The sequence below is a fragment of the Entelurus aequoreus genome, linkage group LG13 (genome assembly GCF_033978785.1).
Source record: "Entelurus aequoreus isolate RoL-2023_Sb linkage group LG13, RoL_Eaeq_v1.1, whole genome shotgun sequence".
NCBI lineage: Eukaryota > Metazoa > Chordata > Actinopteri > Syngnathiformes > Syngnathidae > Entelurus > Entelurus aequoreus.
The window spans coordinates 32,383,351-32,404,683 of record NC_084743.1 but is presented as its reverse complement, the minus strand read 5'-3'; the positions used below and the strand labels follow the sequence as shown (position 1 = coordinate 32,404,683).

Below are 21,333 nucleotides of genomic sequence, written 5' to 3'. Positions count from 1 at the left end.
AAGTACAATACTTGCGGTACAAACACTTTGTAGGACTCAACAAAAGACAAGACTGGCACATTCAACTTAATGGCAACAATTACTTCATGAGTACGGCAACATAGCTAGGGTAACTGAAATTAATATATACTTGTATATGATACTCAGAGGAGTAAGAAAAAAAGATACAACAGCTGGACAGCACAGTTATTATTACTCACTGTTAACTATATATTTTAATCTTACATATATATATATATATATATACATACATACATACATACATATATATATATATATATATATATATATATATATGTATGTATGTATGTATGTATGTATGTATGTATGTATGTATGTATGTATATATATATATATATATATATATATATATATATATATATATATATATATATATATATATATATATATATATATCTAACTAATTAATATATTCTACACCATGAACACACAAAAGTACAGAAAATCGGTATTGAGCATTGGTATCGAGGTCCGTACATGAATGGATCATCTGTGCTGCACTGGACTTTTGCTATTTTACTGCATAATCTTTAACTTTGTGAATTATTTTCAGGCTTATTTTAAGTTTTTCCGATCAATTCTTCTGTGAAAGGTGGGCCATAGTCATTAATTACTTGCATGAGGAGCAATCGTATGAATGAAACGACATATCTTCACTATGCACACAAACATAGTCGCAGGTGTGTGCTGTAGGTTTTAATATGAGTATTGTTGTGAGTCTTTGCATTGATTCATGTCATACATTGTTTTGGTTATCATGAAGAACATATACAAGGGTCGATCACATTTTGAGCCCAAGCTCGGTACAATTGTGTTGTGTGAGTACACCCAACAATAATTACTATTATGTATGAGCTCGTTAAAGGTGTGAATGTGTCACCCAAGTCCGTAACTAAGCAGAGCGAGTGCTTATTAAAAAATTATACAGTATTATACTTACAGTATGTGGCCTGAAATGCCACATATAGGAGAAGAAGAGACGGTAATGAAAATAAATGTTCTTGTAACATTTTACGCAGGTCTGGTCTAGCATGGAGATTGTTGAAGCAGCATTGCAGGGAAACCTGGAAAAGAATACATGCAGTCACATTTATGTGACGTGTGTGTGTGCGTGTGTGCGTGTGTGTGTGTGTGTGTGTGTGTGTGTGTGTGTGTGTGTGTGTGTGTGTGTGTGTGTGTGTGTGTGTGTGTGTGTGGTGTGTGTGTGTGTGTGTAAGCAGTGGCGAACAATTCAGTCTACCTACTCAAGTCCTGGTTCACCTTGATCTTATTACCAAACAGTGCCTGTCTAAGCCTACAAAATGGGTCAGATTACATGGACATGTGAAGCTAATGCAGGGCCGGTTGTAGGCAGGCATATATGAGGGGGTGTGCTGTGGCGCTAGGCAGGTGGCTGTTGCAAACAGAACAAATACCTGTGCCAGCAGATATTCTCATACATGAATGACATCAAATCCAAATCCCACACTCGCCTCACAGATAAGAGCTCGCAATCTATCCATCCATCCATTTTCTACCGCTTATTCCCTTTGGGGTCGCAGGGGGCGCTGGAGCCTATCTCAGCTACAATCGGGCGGAAGGCGGGGTACACCCTGGACAAGTCGCCACCTCATCGCAGGGCAGCTCCCAATCTAACATAGCTAAAATAGACACTTACCATATTTTCCGGACCATAGGGCTCCAGACAGATTAGTTTTTTGGTCCAATGTGGCTCTTTCAACATTTTGGGTTGCCGACCCCTGCTTTAGACACAGTACCGTATTTTTCGGAGTATAAATCGCTCCAGAGTATAAATCGCACCGGCCGAAAATGCATAATAAAGAAGGGAAAAAACATATATAAGTCGCACTGGAGTATAAGTCGCATTTTTTGGGGAAATTTATTTGATAAAAAACCCAACACCTAGAATAGACATTTGAAAGGCAATTTAAAATAAATAAAGAATAGTGAACAACAGGCTGAATAAGTGTACGTTATAGGACTGACCAACTGAGAACGTGCCTGGTATGTTAACGTAACATATTATGGTAAAAATCATTCAAATAACTATAACATATAGAACATGCTATACGTTTACCAAACAATCTGTCGCTCCTAATCGCTAAATCCCATGAAATCTTATACGTCTAGTCTCTTACGTGAATGAGCTAAATAATATTATTTGATATTTTACGGTAATGTGTTAATAATTTCACACATAAGTCGCTCCTGAGTATAAGTCGCACCCCCGGCCAAACTATGAAAAAAACTGCGACTTATAGTCCGAAAAATACGGTAATGGGTTTTTTCATGTTGTGTTTTACCAACTAACAAGGAGTCAACATTTTCCCCACTTTAAAGCGCTTTTTCTATTCTTTATGCTGCGTCTCTCGCAAAACAGGTATGTATGTTTGAAACAGAGTTGCGATACATGTCTTTACCATGATTCATGAACACAGGAGAACCGGTAGGCAGCAAATACACACAGCTTTATCTTGTCACGATTGATGTCACGATCAATGGCTGTTGCTGATGGCATCATATAGAGTAAAAAAAAAGTGTCCTTTTCACTTTCTCCCAGGTGTTCACTGATTATGATGTGGAACTTGTTAAATCTACAAATTTTTGTTTTGGCGCCGCCACCTTCCTCTTCTCACAAGGAAAAGCATCTGATTGACTCTCCACCGTAGCTAAACCCCACCCTTTCTCGTAGGTAAACTGTTAAAGAGCTGTGCCTGTGATTGGAGAGATTCCCAACTTGTCCCACCCATCTACAAGACAAAATTAAATATGATTGGATCTCGTTTTTTGTCTCGTTTTTATTCATCAATGCTGGTTTACTGAGGGCTGAGGGAAATGGATGTGCGTGTCTGTATGTGCGGAGTCTGATACAACGTTGTGACAGAGATGAGGGGAAAATGTTAGTGTATCGTGTCTTTTTTTTCCCCGCTACTGCAGATACATTAATCAACTCACCGGCTTCCTCCCACCTCCAAAGACATGCACCTGGGATAGGTTGATTGGCAACACTAAATTGGCCCTAGTGTGTGAATGTGAGTGTGAATGTTGTTTGTCTATCTGTGTTGGCCCTGCGATGAGGTGGCGACTTGTCCAGGGTGTACCCCGCCTTCCGTCCGAATGCAGCTGAGATAGGCTCCAACACCCACCACGACCCCGAAAGGGACAAGCGGTAGGAAATGGATGGACATCTATTTGAGGCATCTTGCTCCTACGTAGAGCCAGCCGCGAATTGTACCATATTACCTTACGTTTACATCACAAGCTTCAAATTCTGTATGTGTATGCCTGCCCCTACCCACAGAGACAAATATAGCGGATGACTGACAAGATTGTTCACTTCATTCCACTATAGAGAATCTTATTCATCTCATTATGCAAATCAAAATGTATCTATTTATTTATGAGACGTTTATTTGTTTATTCATGTAATTAATATCTATTTACTTACTCATTAATGTATTTATTCACTGCTGTGTTACAGATTGAGTACAAACAGATGTGTTAGAAATTGCTATGAAACAAAAAGTGGTAGGATTAAATAATCTCTGTTCTTCCTTCATCTTTTCCGACATGCCGTAATGAGAAACTGGAAATATGTGATGTATCATATGGTAATTGTACGCATGTTGGAAATAAACTAACTCCATAACCACCCAAGATGCCACAAATTTACATGACAGTAGGTATTAAAATATTGTTTGTTCTATAATGACTAATAAAACCCTGTATATTTGTAATGCTAAAATATAATAATTATTATCCACTAATACACAGTGTGAGGGTCATGTTTTTTGACTTCTCCAGTGCTTTCGATACCATACGGCCTGGACTACTGGGTGTGAAGTTGGAGACGATGCAGGTGGAGGCCCCCTTGGTGTCCTGGGTTGTTGATTACCTGACTGACAGACCACAGTACGTGCGACTGCAGGACTGTGTGTCTGACAGGCTGGTCAGCAACACCGGGGCCCCGCAGGGCACAGTCCTCTTCCCCTTCCTCTTCACCATCTACACCACCGATTTCCACTATCACTCAGAGTCCTGCCACCTTCAGAAGTTTTCTGATGACTCTGCGATAGTGGGGTGTATTGAGGATGGTGATGATGAGGAATACAGGGCACTGGTGGAGGACTTTGTCACATGGTGTGGAAAGAACCACCTCCAGCTCAATGTGACGAAGACCAAGGAGCTGGTTGTGGACCTGGGAAGGAGGAGGAGTACTCCGGCGACCCCTGTTTCCGTCAGGGGGGTCGATGTGAACATGGTTGAGGATTATAAATGCCTCGGTGTACACATGGACAACAAGCTGAATGGGTCTAAACACGCTGAGGCACTCTACAAGAAGGGACAGAGCCGCCTCTACTTCCTCAGGAGGCTAGGATCCTTCAACGTCTGTACAAAGATGTTGAAGATGTTCTATGAGTCGGTGGTGGCGGGCGCCTTCTTGTACGCCGTGGCCTGCTGGGGCAGCAGGCTGAGAGCGAGGGACGCAAACAGACTGGACAAGCTAGTAAGGAAGGCCAGTAACGTGATGGGAGTGGAGCTAGACTCTCTGGTGGTGGTGTCAGAGAGGAGAAGTCTAGCAAAACTCCTAGCCATTATGGACAACACCTCCCACCCACTACACTCGCATAGGTGGATTAATGACCGGGCCTACCGGGCCCAGGCCCAGGGGGCCAGAGGCCCCAAGGGGCCAGGCCAACTTGGCCCCGCGGCCGCGACCCAAGCAAAACTACTTTTGCAAAAATAATAATCTTAAGCCCCAAGGGGCCAGGCCAACTTGGCCCCGCGGCCATGATCCATAGAGGGTAAGAGGCCCCAAGGGGCCAGGTCAACTTGGCCCCGCGGCCGCGACCCACAGAGGGCCAGAGGCCCCAAGGGGCCAGGCCAACATGGCCCCGCGGCCATGATCCATAGACGGTCAGAGGCCCCAAGGGGCCAGGCCAACTTGGCCCCGCGGCCACGATCCATAGAGGGTCAGAGGCCCCAGGGGGCCAGGTCAACTTGGCCCCGCGGCCACGATCCATAGACGGTCAGAGGCCCCAAGGGGCCAGGCCAACTTGGCCCCGCGGCCACGACCCACAGAAGGCCAGAGGCCCCAAAGGGCCAGGCCAACTTGGCCCCGCGGCCGCGAGCCACAGAAGGCCAGAGGCCCCAAGGGGCCAGGTCAACTTGGCCCCGCGGCCACGATCCATAGAGGGTAAGAGGCCCCAAGGGGCCAGGTCAACTTGGCCCCGCGGCCGCGACCCACAGAGGGCCTGAGGTCCTAAGGGGTCAGGCCAACTTGGCCCCGCGGCCATGATCCATAGAGGGCCAGAGGCCCCGAGGGGTCAGGCCAACTTGGCCCCGATCCATAGAGGGTCAGAGGCCCCAAGGGGCCAGGCCAACTTGGCCCCGCGGCCACGACCCACAGAGGCCCCAAGGGGCCAGGCAAAATTGGCCCCGCGGCCATGATCCACAGAGGGCCAGAGGCTCTCAATCATTATTATCAAAGCTAATTCTCAAATTGGATGGATCACACAACCTCACTCACATATTCTTTATCAATTATTAAAGGTTGTTTCTGAATTTTGATCACAGAACTTAATGCAAATATTCTTGATTGATTGACAAAGTTCATTCTCAAATTTTGATTACACAACCTTACTCTGACAAATTATCATTATCAAAAAGCTCTATCTCGAATTTGGATCACAGAATCTCACTCAAGTATTCTTAGCTGTGCCCCTCCCCCATCAAGTCTTTCATAAACCGGTCTGTTCTTTTAGAATCTCCTCATTTGGTATTTTGAACTCGTGAGAGACTGCTCAAAATTTGGTTTCCTTTCCCTCAGTTCAGACTCAGAGATAATTTGAAATCATTCAACAAGAAGTTTAACGCGCGCACACACACACACACACACACTTGAGTTGAGCATTACTTGGAAATTCTTATATTTTCCATTTTGCTGTTATTATCAGCATCTTCCCATTTTGTCCTTTTCTTTCGAGAAAGTTTACAGTCTGACATTTGTCACTGCTGTCAGTTAATAACTTTTTGGTCTTTGACCCATTTTGTCATTTTCTCGATTCGATCGTCACTGACCACTCTCTCCTGTCTGGCAGACATCGTTGCTGCCATCATAGCTAGCAAGCTGCCTGCAGCGGGTCATCCCTATGTTCCCCGTCCCTATGTTACCCGGGTCCTATGTTCCCCTCTACCGGGGAACTAAGGACCCTTTTTAAAAAAAAAGGGTTCTATGTTCCCCGCTGCGGGGAACGTACAACACTTTTTCCAGAAAAGGGTTCTATGTTCCCCGCTGCTTCCAATGCGCGACTAAGTAAGACGCACGCAGACACGCATGACAGAGACGCGTTTAAGTTGTCGAAGGAAGGAAGTTCGCGTTTGAGTTGCTCTATCTGCTGCCGCACGCCCTGTGACAGGTTAGGTTTAGGGATGGTTTTGGTCAGGGCACAATTTCGCCAAAAAAGTGCTCCACAACGCCCTGTGACAGGTTAGGTTTAGGGATAGTTTTGGTCAGGGCACAATTTCGCCAAAAAAAAGTGCTCCACAACGCCCTGTGACAGGTTAGGTTTAGGGATGGTTTTGGTCAGGGCACAATTTCGCAATTTCGCCAGATACAATGCAGGGAACATAGGACCCTTTTTTAGAAAAAGGGTCCTAAGTTCCCCGGTCGCATACAAAGACCCAGGAACAACCGGGGAACATAGGACCCGGGGAACATAGGACCCGGGGAACATAGGCACGCTCCCGCCTGCAGATAGCAACATTTTGGTGTCCTTTGGGAAAATATTTAGAAAGAAGACAAAAGTACACACAGTTGTACAACTATTATCTTTATGATCTTTTTTTTGTTAGTTTCTCTGTTACTGTGTGTGGCCAATTAAGCGACTTTTGGCCATACCTGGCTGGTGACATTTAGCGACTTTCTGGTTGATGTTAAGATTAATAATAGCAACAGTTCTCTTCATCTTAATGCAATTTATTGTGTCTGTCTCTCCACATTTTGCCATTAGGTACTTTGAGCTCTTGTTGGTCAGTCACTCTAAGGTACATTGTTGCTGCCATCATAGCTAGCAAGCTGCCTGCAGATAGCGACATTTTGGTGTCCTTTGAGAAATATTAAGAAAGAAGACAAAAGTACAAGACATTGTACGATTACTATCTTTTTAAAATTATTTGTTTCACTGTGTGATTGACCGACTTTGCCGCTAGATTTCGCGTCTTTTGGCCATACCTGGCTAGCGACTAAAAACATCATTTAGCGACTTTTTGGTTGTGAAGATAAGTGGTAAAAGCAGATCTTCCTGTTGGTCTTCCCACATTTTGCCATTTGGTACTTTGCACTCTTCTTGGTCACTCCAAGGCATTTGTCCCTGCCTTCAGCTAGTCACTTGGCTCTTTTGGAATATATTTCACTGTAATTGGCTCTCTCTCTCTCTTTCTCCTCAGTACAAATCAGCCTGTTCCCTTGCCATTCATCACTGACCACTCTGCTCTCCTGTCTGTCAGACATTATTGCTGCTTGCAGATAGCTTGGGGTCCTTAGAGAAAATATCAGAAGAGAAAAGTACACAATTATCTTAATTATCTTTTTTATTCAGTCAGTCCTTCAGTGAGTCCCAGTGTGTTGGCGATTAAGCAACGTTGGCATTCAATTAGCGACTTTTGGCCATACATGGCTGGCGACTCAAAAAACTAGAAAAAAAGTACAAAAAGTTGTACAATTAATATCTTTATTATCCTTAATTCCCCTGAATCCTAGAGTGTGTTGCAATTAAGCAACTTTGCTGCTAGGTTTAGCGACTCTTGTTTTGGGCATACCTGGCTAGCGACTACAAACATTATTCAGCAACTTTTTGGCTGTTAAGATTAACGTTAATAAATTAAATCCTAATACAATTTATTGTGTTGGTCTCGCCATCTTGCTATTAGGTACTTTGAATTCTTGTTGGTCTCTGCTAAGGTATCTGGCTGTTGTCTTTGCCTTCAGTTAGTCACTTGGCTCTGGAATATATTTAACTGTACTTGGCTCTCTCTTTCTCCTCAGTACAAATCAGTCTGTTCCCTTGCCATTTAGACATTTTCTTGATTGGATCATCACTGACCACTCTGCTCTCCTGCTGTCTATCAGACATTGTTGCTCCCATCATAGCTAGCAAGCTGCCTTGGTGTCCTTTGTGAAAATATTTAGATAGAAGACTAAAGTGCACAAAGGTGTACAATTATTATCTTTTCAAAATATTTGTTTCACTGTCAGTGTGATTGACCGACTTTGCCGCTAGATTTCGCGTCTTTTGGCCATACCTGGCTAGCGACTGAAAACATCATTTAGCAATTTTTTGGTTGTGAAGATAAGAGGTAAAAGCAGATCTGCCTGTTGGTCTTTCCACATTTTGCCATTTGGTACTTTGCACTCTTGTTGGTCACTCCAAGGCATTTGTCCCTGCCTTCAGCTAGTCACTTGGCTCTTTTGGAATATATTTCACTGTAATTGGCTCTCTCTCTCTTTCTCCTCAGTACAAATCAGTCTGTTCCCTTGCCATTTAGACATTTTCTTGATTCGATCATCACTGACCACTCTGCTCTCCTGCTGTCTATCAGACGAATCAGTTGATTCTCTGCTCTCAATTGTCTATGCTAGTAAGCTGTTATTCTCTGCTTTGGAGTGTTGATGCTGGGTTGCTAGTTTTCTAAATCACCTCACACACTTGAAGGAAGCAGCACCGATCATAAACACACAAACAAACTCACACACACACACACACACACACACACACACACACACACACACACACACACACACACACACACATAGTTGGTTTATCTGTTGTGATAGGCAAAGAGCCAATGTGCAAAGAAAGAAGGGAAATATGGATCATAAACGTTTAAGTGGAGGAGCTAGAAAAAAAATTCAGCAAGAAAAGAAAAAAAAGGAATCAGTTTTACTTGAGAGTGTTCCAAATATCTCCAGCTTCTTCAGTACAAAGACATCTGCTGAAAGCAATTCTATAAATGCTACTGCAAATTCAGCTAAGGTTAGCAATGCACCTGAGCTAGCATGTAGCTCCCAAGATCCTGAGACCACTACAAGTGTAGACACTGAACCAAATGCTTCTGATGCTTATGATTCAACCAATTCAGCAGTAGCCAGTTGCTCGGATGAATGTGAGGTCACTGCACCTCTGGACAGCATAGAAAATGAGCTGAATCTTTCTTCAACACCATCTACAGTGACAACTCTACCTAGTGATCCCGCTAAATGGGCTGAGACCCTCACTGAGTCAATGAAGGAAGTTCTTATTCAAAGAGGTGCAAAATCATTTCACAACCGTCACAGCCATTATCCAGCTTCTGTGAGGAACAGTGGGCTAGGAGGCAAAACCCGATGCCTAAACAATGAACATTTTACTTCACACTTGCCCAATGGACAACGAGTACAAAGAGAGTGGCTGATGTACTCTCCCTCTACTGGTAATGTTTACTGCTTTGCATGCAAACTGTTTTCCCCAAAAACGCATTCTTTTGTGACAGGCTATTGTGATTGGAAACACTCAGAAAGATTTGGTGAACATGAGCGAAGTGCTGAGCACATAGCCTGCATGCAAGCAGTCTTGAACCGCACCAAAGGTGCCACAGTTGATGCAGACCTGTTCAAACAGTTTCAGGCAGAGAGCAGCTATTGGAGGCAGGTGTTACAAAGAGTTGTTGCAGTCATTAAATTCCTTGCAGAAAGGGGCCTTGCATTTAGGGGTAAAAATGAATCGTTAGGGTCTCCTCTCAATGGGAACTACCTTGGTATTCTGGAGGTCCTGGCTGAATTTGATCCCTTTCTAAAGGATCACATCAGAAAGTTTGGGCAGATGGGTCGAGGTAATACCTCATATCTGTCCTCCACCATTTGTGAGGAATTCATTGAATTGATGGGTGCAAAAACCAAACAGGCTATAGCAGATGAACTGCAAGCAAGCAAATACTACTCTATCATTGTGGATTCAACCCCAGATTTATCTCATGTGGACCAATTGACATTCATATTCCGTTTTGTTAGCAAAGAGGGCAGTGTTGTTGAACGCTTTGTGGGTTTTGAGCCCATTACTAGCCATACAGGTGAAAGTTTGGCTAACTGTGTCATGTCTGTGTTGGAAAATCTAGGGTTAGAGCTGTCAAATTGCAGGGGGCAGGCTTATGATAATGCCAGCAACATGTCAGGGAGGTATAATGGGTTGCAGGCTCACTTAAAGAAAAGCAACCCATTAATACACTATATTCCATGTGCAGCTCACTCTTTGAATTTGGTGGGAGTCAACAGCATTGACAGATGTGGAAATGAAGTCTCTAAGTATTTTGACTTGATTCAGTCTATTTACAACTTCACAACTGCATCCACACACCGATGGGACAGGGTATTTGGCAATTCCAACATAGATCTCACACTTAAAGCTTTATCCAACACGCGTTGGAGTTGCCGTGCAGAATCTACCAAAGCACTGTGGCAGAACTACAGTAAAATAAAAGCAGCACTACAGGTTATTTCCACTGATGACACAGAGAAACGAGACACACGAACTGAAGCTGACAGTCTAGTGCGGAAGCTGGATTCACTTGAGATGGCCTTCATGGCAGGCTTTTGGGACACTGTTCTGTCCAGATTTCAGGCCACAAGTCTGCAACTTCAAAAAGCAGACATGGACCTTGGTACAGCAGTTAGATTGCTGGAATCTCTGCGCACCTTTGTTCTCTCCCAAAGAGATCTATTTGATCATTTTGAGCAGAAAGCCTTAAACATGTTGGGTGGCACCCCATCTTACAGGGCTGAACGGACGAGGAAACGTAAAAAGTTTGCTGATGAATCAGCATCCCCAGATGTTGTGCTTGAGGGAAGGCAACTGTTTCAAATAGAGACATTTATTGCCTCTATTGATCAACTGAGTTCAAGCCTTAATCACCGTCTGGAGGCCTACAAACATCTGAACAATTTGTTCAGTGTCCTTTTCTCTTTGGATACAGAGTCCAATGCTTCAGTCCTTCACAAGGCCAAGATTCTCACTGAATCATACCCATCTGACCTCAATGAAAGTCTTGGACAGGAGCTTATACAGTTCAAATCTTTTATACAGCTCAACAACACTGATGAGGAGAGGACCCCTTCAGGACTGCTCAAAACAATAATACATTTTGGACTACAGCCTACGTTTCCTAATACATACATTGCGCTACAGATTTTTCTCACTCTACCGGTCAGTAACTGTGAGGGAGAACGCTCATTCTCTCTTTTGTCAAGAGTAAAAAATGAGCTGCGCACAAGAATGACTCAGAAAAGATTAAATGCGTTATCTCTAATGGCAATTGAGAGTGAGCTGACAAGAGAGTTGGACTTCAATGATGTGGTGGATGATTTTGCAAAATTGAAAGCACGAAAGAAACCCCTTGCTTAAAGGTGCACTGTGTAAGCTTTTTAGGTTATTTCCAGAATTCACCCATTCACTAATGTTAGGCTACCTGTTTTCATGAATACTTACCACCACCATAAAATTCTAAGTATCCATTATGACTTGGAGAATTGCACTTTTGCCATTTCTGGGAAGTGTCACCTGGATTGTGAAGATAGGATTGACTTTAGGCAGAAGCTTGGTGCTTTCTCTGGCAAACTGAACCTCAAGCTTCATTCTCTGCAGCTTTGCATTCTTGTGCAGACTTTCATCCACAAGGAACTTTTCAACTTCCCCACTATCGTGAAGGGGCCATCAAAAGATTTCAGTGTGTCCAGCATGTCTAGTCTCTTACTCTCCTTTCTTTGAGCCATCTCTTGTTTCTCATCTGCCCTACTCTCGAATTTTGCCTTCATGAATTTACTCCAGTTGAGTTCAACCTCCCTTTTTGCTTGTGCTGCTGCCTTGAAACCTCTGAAGCTCCTGGCTCTTCTGTAAAATTATTGACCTATTGACTGCGTTCAGTGTGCCCAACTTCTTCAGTTTGTAGTCCACCTTGCCACATTGTCTCTCCATCCCAATGTTGTGCACAGGGGTGCCATCAATGTTACTAGCCTGTTCACTGACAGGGTCCATTGGGAAGGTCTCCTCATCCATCCTCTGCCTGGCCAGGACAGTCTTCAGATGGGGCAGCATGAGATCTGTCAGCTGCTTCACTTCATCCAAGTATTCGGCAGCCACGTCTGACACTGAGTTCAGGACATGTCCAGTGCCTGTCCAGCCACTATAGCATTCTTGGAAATGGGCTATCTTGACCTGCATGCAGCCCTTGTACCATGAACTGGCCTACACCTTTCTTTGTGGTGCTCTCCGATGCATGTTATCATTTTACCTTTCTCCTTCTCCTCAAGCTTAACCACAAATAGATACAGACTTTGAGCCTCAATTTGCTGCACAGCTGCCGTTATGCCAATGTGTTTTCCTAAGATATTATTTTATTTTTAATGATAGAAGGGAGGAAAAGGGGGCAAAAATCATGTCCGATTTAGTTTTTTGGGTGGGTTGGGGGGTTTATTTCATGATAGCTACCAACTTCCAATACATAATATCTCTCAAATGACCCAATGCACCATCACTGAAGTGGGCGTAATCATTTTCAAAAATGTTTATTTTTAGGCCATTTATCCCCTCCCCCTGTGTCTGTGTGAAACCTGTGCTTGTCAGTGTCTGTGTGGTATACCTAATAGTGTGTGTGCAGTATGTGCACTCTTCTGTACAGTACAGTGTGCATGTCTGTTCACAGTATACAGTATTTCTTGCATAGTGCGTGCGTGTGTGTGCGCCCACACGCGCGGGGGGTTGAGGGGCCAAGACCATGTCAGGCCCAGGGGGCCAAAATTTCTTAATCCGCCCCTGCTCCAGAGGGGGGCCCCGGTGACCTGCGTCCGGGTCCGGGCGAGGGAAATCGGAGTCTCTCTCTCATAAAAGTCTTTGAGCTGCTCTTTGTCTGATCCCTCACATAGGACCTGTTTGTCTTGGGAGACCCTACCAGGGGGCATAGAAGCCCCCGGACAACATAGCTCCTAGGATCATTGGGACACGCAAACTCCTAAGGTGGCAGCTCAGAGAGGAGCCTTAATACTTAATTGTTTTGGTGATATTGGACTGCTATCAGTATTGGATTCAAACACCTCTGGTTACAATAGTTATATTGTAAGTTATCAGAACTGGTCTTGAAAAGCAGAAAGTAATCTGCATCAGCTTGAAAAACAAATATTGTGCATCCCTGATTTCTTCATATACTGTAATAGAAGCAATTTACAAATTATTTAGATTATTTTTGTTCCTTTTCTTCAGGAAAGAAAGCCTCTAAACCCAAGCAAAGCGTGGCCTCAAGTAAAGATGGCATGGAACCGACAGACCCTGTTGTTTTAAAAAAGCAAAAGAAGAAAAAAAGGAAGGCGTGTCGTGATGAATGTGCAAGCGGTGATCCAAACGCCAAAAGCACCAATGAGGAGCATGCTGAATTTTCAACTCAAAGTAAGATTAGATTAAATGGGTCTGAAGATGAAGCAAAGATGCAGCCATTTGTTTCTGCCTTGGATGAAGCAGACAAACCAAATCGTTGCATAATCAACAAGGATCAGCCAAAAAAGAAAAAGATGAACAAAAAGATGAAAGTACTGGAGCCGAAAGTGGAAGAGCTAGCAAAGCCTCAGACTTGCACTACTCAGGGCATTGGCACAGGAATAACCGAGCAAGAGAACTCATCCAAACCCAATGTTGTGGTCTCTGTGAAGACAGACGCAAAGTTAAAATCACAAAGTGACACAGTGGAAAATCTAGTAGACTGTGAGATGTCAGAAAACTCAATGTTGAATGAAGCTCAATCACAGCCTATAAATCCTGCCAGGAGGAAAAAGAAGGGCCTGAAAGCTGAGAAAGTCAAAGACGATGATGGTCATTCACAGCTAAGCACAATACAGACTAAATCTATACCATGTGAAGATTCGAAAGATGATGGCACAGGCATGACTGACACTACTGCCTCGGCTAAGAAGAATAAGAGAAAGAAACTTGTGGATAAAACTCCAATTTATGAATCTGCTACAAAGGCAGAGCTTGCAGCAGTGAGAGAAGAGGCAAAGACAAACAAGCAGGAACCAATTCTGCAGAAAACAGATCATACACCTGAGGAAAAGACCCCTGAACTTTTACATTCTACAAGTCAAAGTCCTACCGATGGAAGTCCCTCATCTTCAAAGAAAAAAAGACAAAGGAGGCGAAATAAATCTACAACTGCTGTTCAAGCCAAAAAGGAGGTTGGCGAGTCTCAGTTATTGGATGTTGAACCGATGTCCTCTGATCATCACGTTGCAAGTTCTCTGAAGAACACCCAACCATCAGCCCAGGTGGAGGAAGTCAAAGATGAAACTCAGCTATTGAATTGTCATGTAGATGAGCCCATGGTTGGTGATGAGGAATTATCTTTCTCTGAGAAGCCGACCAAGAAGAAAAAGAAGATACCTGTGGTGTTTGAGTTTGAGGCGGATGAGCTCGAGGTCAACAACGTTGCAAAAGGAGCAGCTGGTATCAAGAAGATTAAGGTGAGTTTTAAAGGCAGAGTGAGTCATAGTTCTATGATTTATATGTTATAGGGGTGTAACGATAAATGGTACTACTGATTAATCGCGGTAAAACTTCTGATGGTTAGTATTACCGTTTTATGTTCAAATGATTGTAAAAACAGTGATTGATAACTACACTGTGACACATTTCATTGAGAAGCAAGCTAGCTTACTGGCTAGCTAAAATACTAACATGTATGAAAGAGACATTAACGTATTTCCCCATTAAGAAACAACATTCTCCAATCTAACCTTGTAGAAAAACATTACTCTCCAGGCAACTAAGATATTTAATTGTGATAGAGCTATAGCAGGGGTCCCCAAACTACGGCCCGCGGGCCGGATCCGGCCCCCCAGCATCCAAAATTCAGCCCACAGGAAGTCCCAAGTATTTATTTATTTAAAAAAAAATGTATTTATTTTTTTTTTTAAGTATTTCCTTTCTAATCCATTTTCTACCGCTTGTTACTCTTGGTGTCTCCTAGCCGCTCAGGCAAATCATATTGTCTAAAAATGAATTTTCCCATCGATATCGTGATAATGGGGACCCCTGATCTATAGGAATATGACACAGAGGTGTCTACAACAGGAGGTGAACGCGCATCTGACGTCACACAAACTGGACGTTCCAAACTCATTTTGCCTTTATCATTAAAAATACTCTAAAACCTTTACAAATTAAAACGGAACACTTTTAAACACTCAAAAGTATTTTGGCTCTTAAGAAGCCAGAACAATATTCAAAGGAGATTTATGTTGATTTAATCTACATTTAAACACTTTCCTGTGGTCTAGATATGTAGTGTATGTAAATTTGGTTCCACACTCACATTTATAACTTAGTTTATTTCATGTGTCTGCAAGGTGTTTATGTAAGCGCTCCCACATTGCCAAGGAAACCACACATTCACCCTCCCAAAGTATTAATTTATATTTAAAAAAAAAAAAGTAAACTGTTAAATATATATCTTGAAGACGAACATCAACACAATTTATTTTCCCAGACACGGTCGGAAATAAACTTTACAAAAATATATAGATTCCCCTGGTCACAATACACCTGCATTTAAAAAAAAAAGCTGCTCTGGAAGCCTTTATCTCATTGCATTTGGCACGTCGGTGTAATTATGCACATGGCAAGATTAGATGAAAATAATACTTTCTTCTACCTTCTCTTTGTTTCTTAAGTCATAATGTCACCGTCTCTTTACACTTAAGTTTAGCGGCTAATACAATTTCTTCTTGTGTAAAATATCGTAAGATTGATAAACATGGCAATATTTATTTTATAGACACTAAAGAAAGTGGAAGTCTGGGAGGACATTAGACGAGAGTTAATAACAAGACCCAAGCAGCAGCCTTTACAATCTCTGTCTGTGAAGCATGAGGGGGATGAGCTGTGCTGGCTGCATATTAGTAATTCCCACATAAGTACATCCATCAATCAGTGACGTCACTGATTCCCAGCTGTGAATAAAGACTTGGCCCAGGCATTCATAACTGTACCAAACTTACTCCCAAAAGCATGAACCTTAGTTTGACGCTTTGGCATTGTTTAACGAAAGTATACAACATTGTAACATCATTTATAAGTCAGAAAAGACACATTTTATCATAGGTCACCTTTAATGTTTGTTCTGCCAAGAAGGTATATTGTCTTTTGTAATTTAATTTAATAAATAAAACTTGGTAAAAAGATTTCAGAGTATAAGTACTTTTTGATCATATATATGAACGATATCGTAGTAATAGTGATAAAATGGGTCACAACAACCGTGATATGAACTTTTTATATCGTTACATCCCTAATAATAATATTGTCAGATTACCTGCCCACTGAAAAATGTTCTTTACTTCAGGGAAGGGATGGTTTCTCCACACCTCAGACGGCTAATAAGTCCCAGAAGTTAAAGGTGAAGACCTCATCATGTGACTTTGTCACATTTCAGGCCAATGCCAAAGCTCCGACACCACTCTTCTACAGAGCTAAAGGAAGCCCCCAAAACACACAACTTGGCAATAAGGTATATCTTTACTCTTTTGAAACCCCGGTATTGGGTTCTAAACACAACAACAAACGTAGAACCCAAGTAAACAAACATGTCATCAATAATTCCTAGTCATCATAAGCGCATAAGGTGTGTCGTTTCTACCAATTCGGTTCACAGAAGAGATTGGCCAATTATTGGAGCAAATATTTGGCATTTTGACGTATATCGGTATTTGCCCCTTTTTTTTTTTTTAACAACTACAACAGAACTACATCAGCAGTTACTATATATATACATATATATGTATGTATATATATATATATATATATATATATATATATATACACAGTCAAAAGTTTACATACACTTGTAAAGATGTCATGGCTGTCTTGAGTTTCCAATACGTTCTACAACTCTTATTTTTTTGTGATAAAGTCATTGGAGCACGTACTTGCTGATCACAAAAAACATTCATAGAGTTTGGTTATTTTATGAATGTACTATGGGTCTACTGAAAATGTGACCAAATCTGCTGGGTCAAACGTATACATACAGCAATGTTAATATTTGGTTACATGTCCCTTGGCAAGTTTCACTGCAATAAGGCGCTTTTGGAAGCCATCCACAAGCTTCTGGTTGAATTTTGCTGTTCAGCTAAATTTGTTGGTTTTCTGACATGGACTTGTTTCTTCAGCATTGTCCACAAGTTTAAGTCAGTACTGTGGGAAGGCCATTCTAAAACCTTAATTCTAGCCTGATTTAGCCATTCCATTACCACTTTTGACATGGTAATAGAAGACCCAACCTCCAGGCTGATGATTTTAGGTTATCCTGAAGAATTTGGAGGTAATCCTCCTTTTTGTGAAACCCCCTAATGTTGTTGGCTAACCACAACAGGAGTCTGACGATTCCTAAAAAAAAAAGTAAAAAAAATACCTTAAAGCCTTGTCCAGCTGTTTTGTCTGACACATACTATTCATATTCAGCTAACTTTTACTGCAAATGAATATCAGCTCCAAATATTTCTCGGCTTCCTTGACTACTAATGATCAGTATCTGCTCTGAAAAAAACATATCTGTCGATCTCTAGTTCAGTGTTGTTCACTGTGTGAATATTATTCTATCCTGGCTTATTCCACATGCTAATTGTCTTTATTTTAGCTGGTTTTACTTTGACTTCTGTTGTAGCGTACAAAGAACTTAATCTTTTGTTTCATTCCTGCTGTGTTTTGCACTGTGTCCGTGCTAGATCTGCATTTTAGAATGTCTATTTAATTTATTTCAATAATGAATATTTGGACGTTAAAGTCTATCGAGTCAGAATCGTCCGCATTTCAATCGTGATGGTGTTTTGTTTTTTTAACTATTGTGAACACTTCAGCTTTGGTATTGGTCTGTAGTGAATGTTTCAGTTCAGTTCCTTGTCAGAACGGCAAGTTGTGAAAAAAGTACTGACACATTATAGGTCTAATTAAGTTCACCATCGTGCATTTTAGCTTCATCCAAAGATTTCACCCACAAGTCTCAACTTTTTGTTTGTAGTGCGTATTTACAAATATTGTATAATCAATTCTTGCCCCAATCACACTTTCTTTATTGATCCCCTCCTTTTTTGTTTCCATAGACGAGGCAAACTCCCACATCAGATTCCAAGAAGGTGACCTTCCACTTAAAGAATAATAAAACAGCAGGTAAGAAACTTCTGCCTGTCTTTGGTAACTTGACACACATTTTGTTTCTCAGCGATTTGATTGAGGGTTCTGTTTAAAACCATTGATACATTTTAAGACGACAAATATCATAAAATAAATATTAAAATCAGCGATGCTAAAATTAGCTCATTTACATGCATGAGTAATTTGATAATTTAAAGGAGCCATATGTAAGAATTTGGCCAGAAATGGTGCTGCAATCATGGTCAAAATTCTATAGCCCCCTCTCCCTGACTGAGGTTGCCGGATATGCAGCCGAATCCAGCTTGACCCAAAACTAAAGAGACATTTTACCAAGGTTTCAAACGTTTCGGATTGCCATATAACTTGGTACATGTAGTCCACAATATGTAACACAATTGAGGAATTATTTTATCATATGATTTGGTTGTCTCCATATATTTCACATTGCCATGACAGCCGTGCTAAGGTTGGAATCCATTTCCTCAGGGTATCAGCATATTGAGAAAGAAATAGGCACTAACACTACCCATATCCACAGGTTTTATTTGTCGAAAATATATTGTATATAAAGATGGCGGTGCTTAACTAGCAACCTGGAAGTAACACACTCTCAGACTTTCTAATTGGTAAAAACGGTGGAGGGCGGGACATCGAAATGAAAACAATAGCAAGATTTCGGGGCTGTAAATGTAATTTGGAAATAAGCATATCCCGGCTGATCTACTGTTATCAGTTATAGAGGTATTCGAAAAGAACATGATTTATTAATGCCTTTTGACATATCAGGGCCATTTAATGACTTGACATGCAATGCTTACATATGGTTCCTTTTAATGGTAAAATTTAACGCAAGCAGAGCTGCTGCTTTTCAGAAGATTTATTGACAAATCTTAACTGATTACTTTTTGCTGCAATCTACCCCAAACACCAATGCGTGCTATATCAGCCAAAAAATCGGATCATATTGGCTTGCATCTAAAATCTCCAATATAAACAATCCGAAGCAGTATTGCAGTGTGTTTATTTGTGCAAAGCTGGACAGACAGTTAACATCTAAATGCTCTTCAATAATCACACAAGATTGGTCTTGTATTTTAGTCGTTATTTACAAAATGTAAACATGTTAGACTATTGGCTCTTAGGAGCTAGCAGCTACACAGCAGCTAAGCACACAATGGCACACAAGCTTGACATACGTAACAAGTGTTATTTGAAAAATATTTCAGTTTAAAACACATTGGTCAATATAAAAAAGTATCAAATAATTATTGTTGCATATTACTTATTATTGTTATTAGTATCCAATAACAAATGTGTCTGCATCTTTCTGCTTACTGCGCCATAAGTAGGAATGGGTGTCATTTACATTTTTAACGATACTAGTACCAAATTGGTACTTTAAAATGGTGCTGGTGCTTGATCCGGTACTTAAAAATGAAAAACATGCACATTTTCGAAAAAATGTTAATGCCTTTTTACTTGCTGTGGAATTTAGTGAATTCAAGTTAAACAGACCAGATGAGTAACTAAAATACTAAAATTATATAAGTTACACGATAACTAAGTAATACATTCAAAAATATAATGTAAAACAAATCGTCCTATGTATTGCAGCAATACAGAACATAGAAAATGTGTTAAAAAAACAAACAAAACACTTGAGGTGTAATGTTTGATGCTCATAGTTCTGGGTGTTTATGAATGCAACCTAACTCACTTTAAAGGCCTACTGAAATGAATTTTTTTTATTTAAACGGGGATAGCAGATCTATTCTATGTGTCATACTTGATCATTTCGCGATATTGCCATATTTTTGCTGAAAGGATTTAGTATAGAACAACGACGATAAAGATTGCAACTTTTGGTATCTGATAAAAAAAAAGGCTTGCACCTACCGGAAGTAGCGTGACGTAGTCAGTTGAACATATACGCAAAGTTCCCTATTGTTTACAATGATGGCCGCATGAAGTGAGAGAGATTCGGACCGAGAAAGCGACAATTTCCCCATTAATTTGAGCGAGGATGAAAGATTTGTGGATGAGTAAAGTGCAAGTGAAGGACTAGTGGGGAGTTGAAGCTATTCAGATAGGGAAGATGCTGTGAGAGCCGAGGGTGACCTGATATTCAGCTGGGAATGACTACAACAGTAAATAAACACAAGACATATATATACTCTATTAGCCACAACACAACCAGGCTTATATTTAATATGCCACAAATTAATCCTGCATAAAAACACCTGCGTGTTTGTTATGCTAGCTCCTCTGCTAGCTCCTAGCTCCATAGAACACGCCAATACAATTCAAACACCTGATCAACACACACAATCACTCAGCCCAAAAGACAGTTTACCTAACCCAAGGTTCATAAAGCTTATATATTTTTAAAAAGTTACGTACGTGACGCGCACATACGGTCAAGTTATCGAATGTTTAGCAGCCAAGGCTGCATACTCACGGTACCTGATATTCAGCTGGGAATGACTACAACAGTAAATAAACACAAGACATATATATACTCTATTAGCCACAACACAACCAGGCTTATATTTAATATGCCACAAATTAATCCTGCATAATAACACCTGCGTGTTTGTTATGCTAGCTCCTAGCTCCTCTGCTAGCTCCTAGCTCCATAGAACACGCCAATACAATTCAAACACCTGATCAACACACACAATCACTCAGCCCAAAAGACCGTTCACCTAACCCAAGGTTCATAAAGCTCATATATTTTTAAAAAGTTACGTACGTGACGCGCACGTACGGTACGGTACGTGTTATGCTAGCTCCTAGCTCCTCTGCTAGCTCCTAGCTCCATAGAACACGCCAATACAATTCAAACACATGATCAACACACACAATCACTCAGCCCAAAAGACCGTTCACCTAACCCAAGGTTCATAAAGCTTATATATTTTAAAAAAGTTACGTACATACGCAAAAAAAAGCCAAAGCTGCATACTCACAGTAGCACGTCTGCGTCTTTGTCATCCAAATCAAAGTAATCCTGGTAAGAGTCTGTGTTGTCCCAGTTCTCTACAGGCGTCTGTGTATCCAAATCAAAAGTCCTCCTGGTTAGAGTCTC

At 41.4% G+C, this 21,333-nt stretch overlaps 2 protein-coding genes across 5 annotated transcripts in view; one reads left to right on the top strand and one right to left on the bottom strand.

Annotated features, from left to right (window-relative positions):
* Positions 1-21,333, bottom strand: part of LOC133663343 (ribosomal RNA processing protein 1 homolog A-like) — a 68,772-nt gene that overhangs the window by 16,712 nt on the left and 30,727 nt on the right. The window contains exon 13 of one of the 3 annotated variants that reach the window (XR_009828286.1): positions 962-1,085. Coding sequence is in view for 2 of the 3 variants with exons in the window: in XM_062067748.1 (XP_061923732.1) it covers positions 1,048-1,085 (38 nt within the window). In the remaining variant the exon portion in view is untranslated. Of the gene's footprint in view, positions 1-497; positions 1,086-7,518; positions 7,563-21,333 lie in introns of those variants that run through there. The other 2 variants (XM_062067748.1, XM_062067749.1) reach the window with 2 other exon arrangements.
* Positions 13,224-18,352, top strand: LOC133663342 (uncharacterized). Of its 2 annotated transcripts, XM_062067745.1 has the most exons (3): positions 13,224-14,557; positions 16,438-16,602; positions 18,194-18,352. In XM_062067745.1, exons 1-3 carry the CDS (start codon positions 13,358-13,360, stop codon positions 18,335-18,337), a joined length of 1,509 nt encoding a protein of 502 aa, XP_061923729.1. In that variant the 5' UTR covers positions 13,224-13,357; the 3' UTR covers positions 18,338-18,352. The 2 variants fall into 2 exon arrangements, with proteins under 2 accessions (XP_061923729.1, XP_061923730.1); XM_062067746.1 differs by lacking the exon at positions 16,438-16,602.

Coding starts and splice junctions, on each gene's coding strand:
- LOC133663342 (XM_062067745.1), top strand. CDS start 13,358: ATGGAACCGACAGACCCTGTTGTTTTAAAAAAGCAAAAGAAGAAAAAA. Junction 14,558..16,437: donor CTGGTATCAAGAAGATTAAG/GTGAGTTTTAAA, acceptor TCTTTACTTCAG/GGAAGGGATGGTTTCTCCAC. Junction 16,603..18,193: donor ACACACAACTTGGCAATAAG/GTATATCTTTAC, acceptor TTGTTTCCATAG/ACGAGGCAAACTCCCACATC.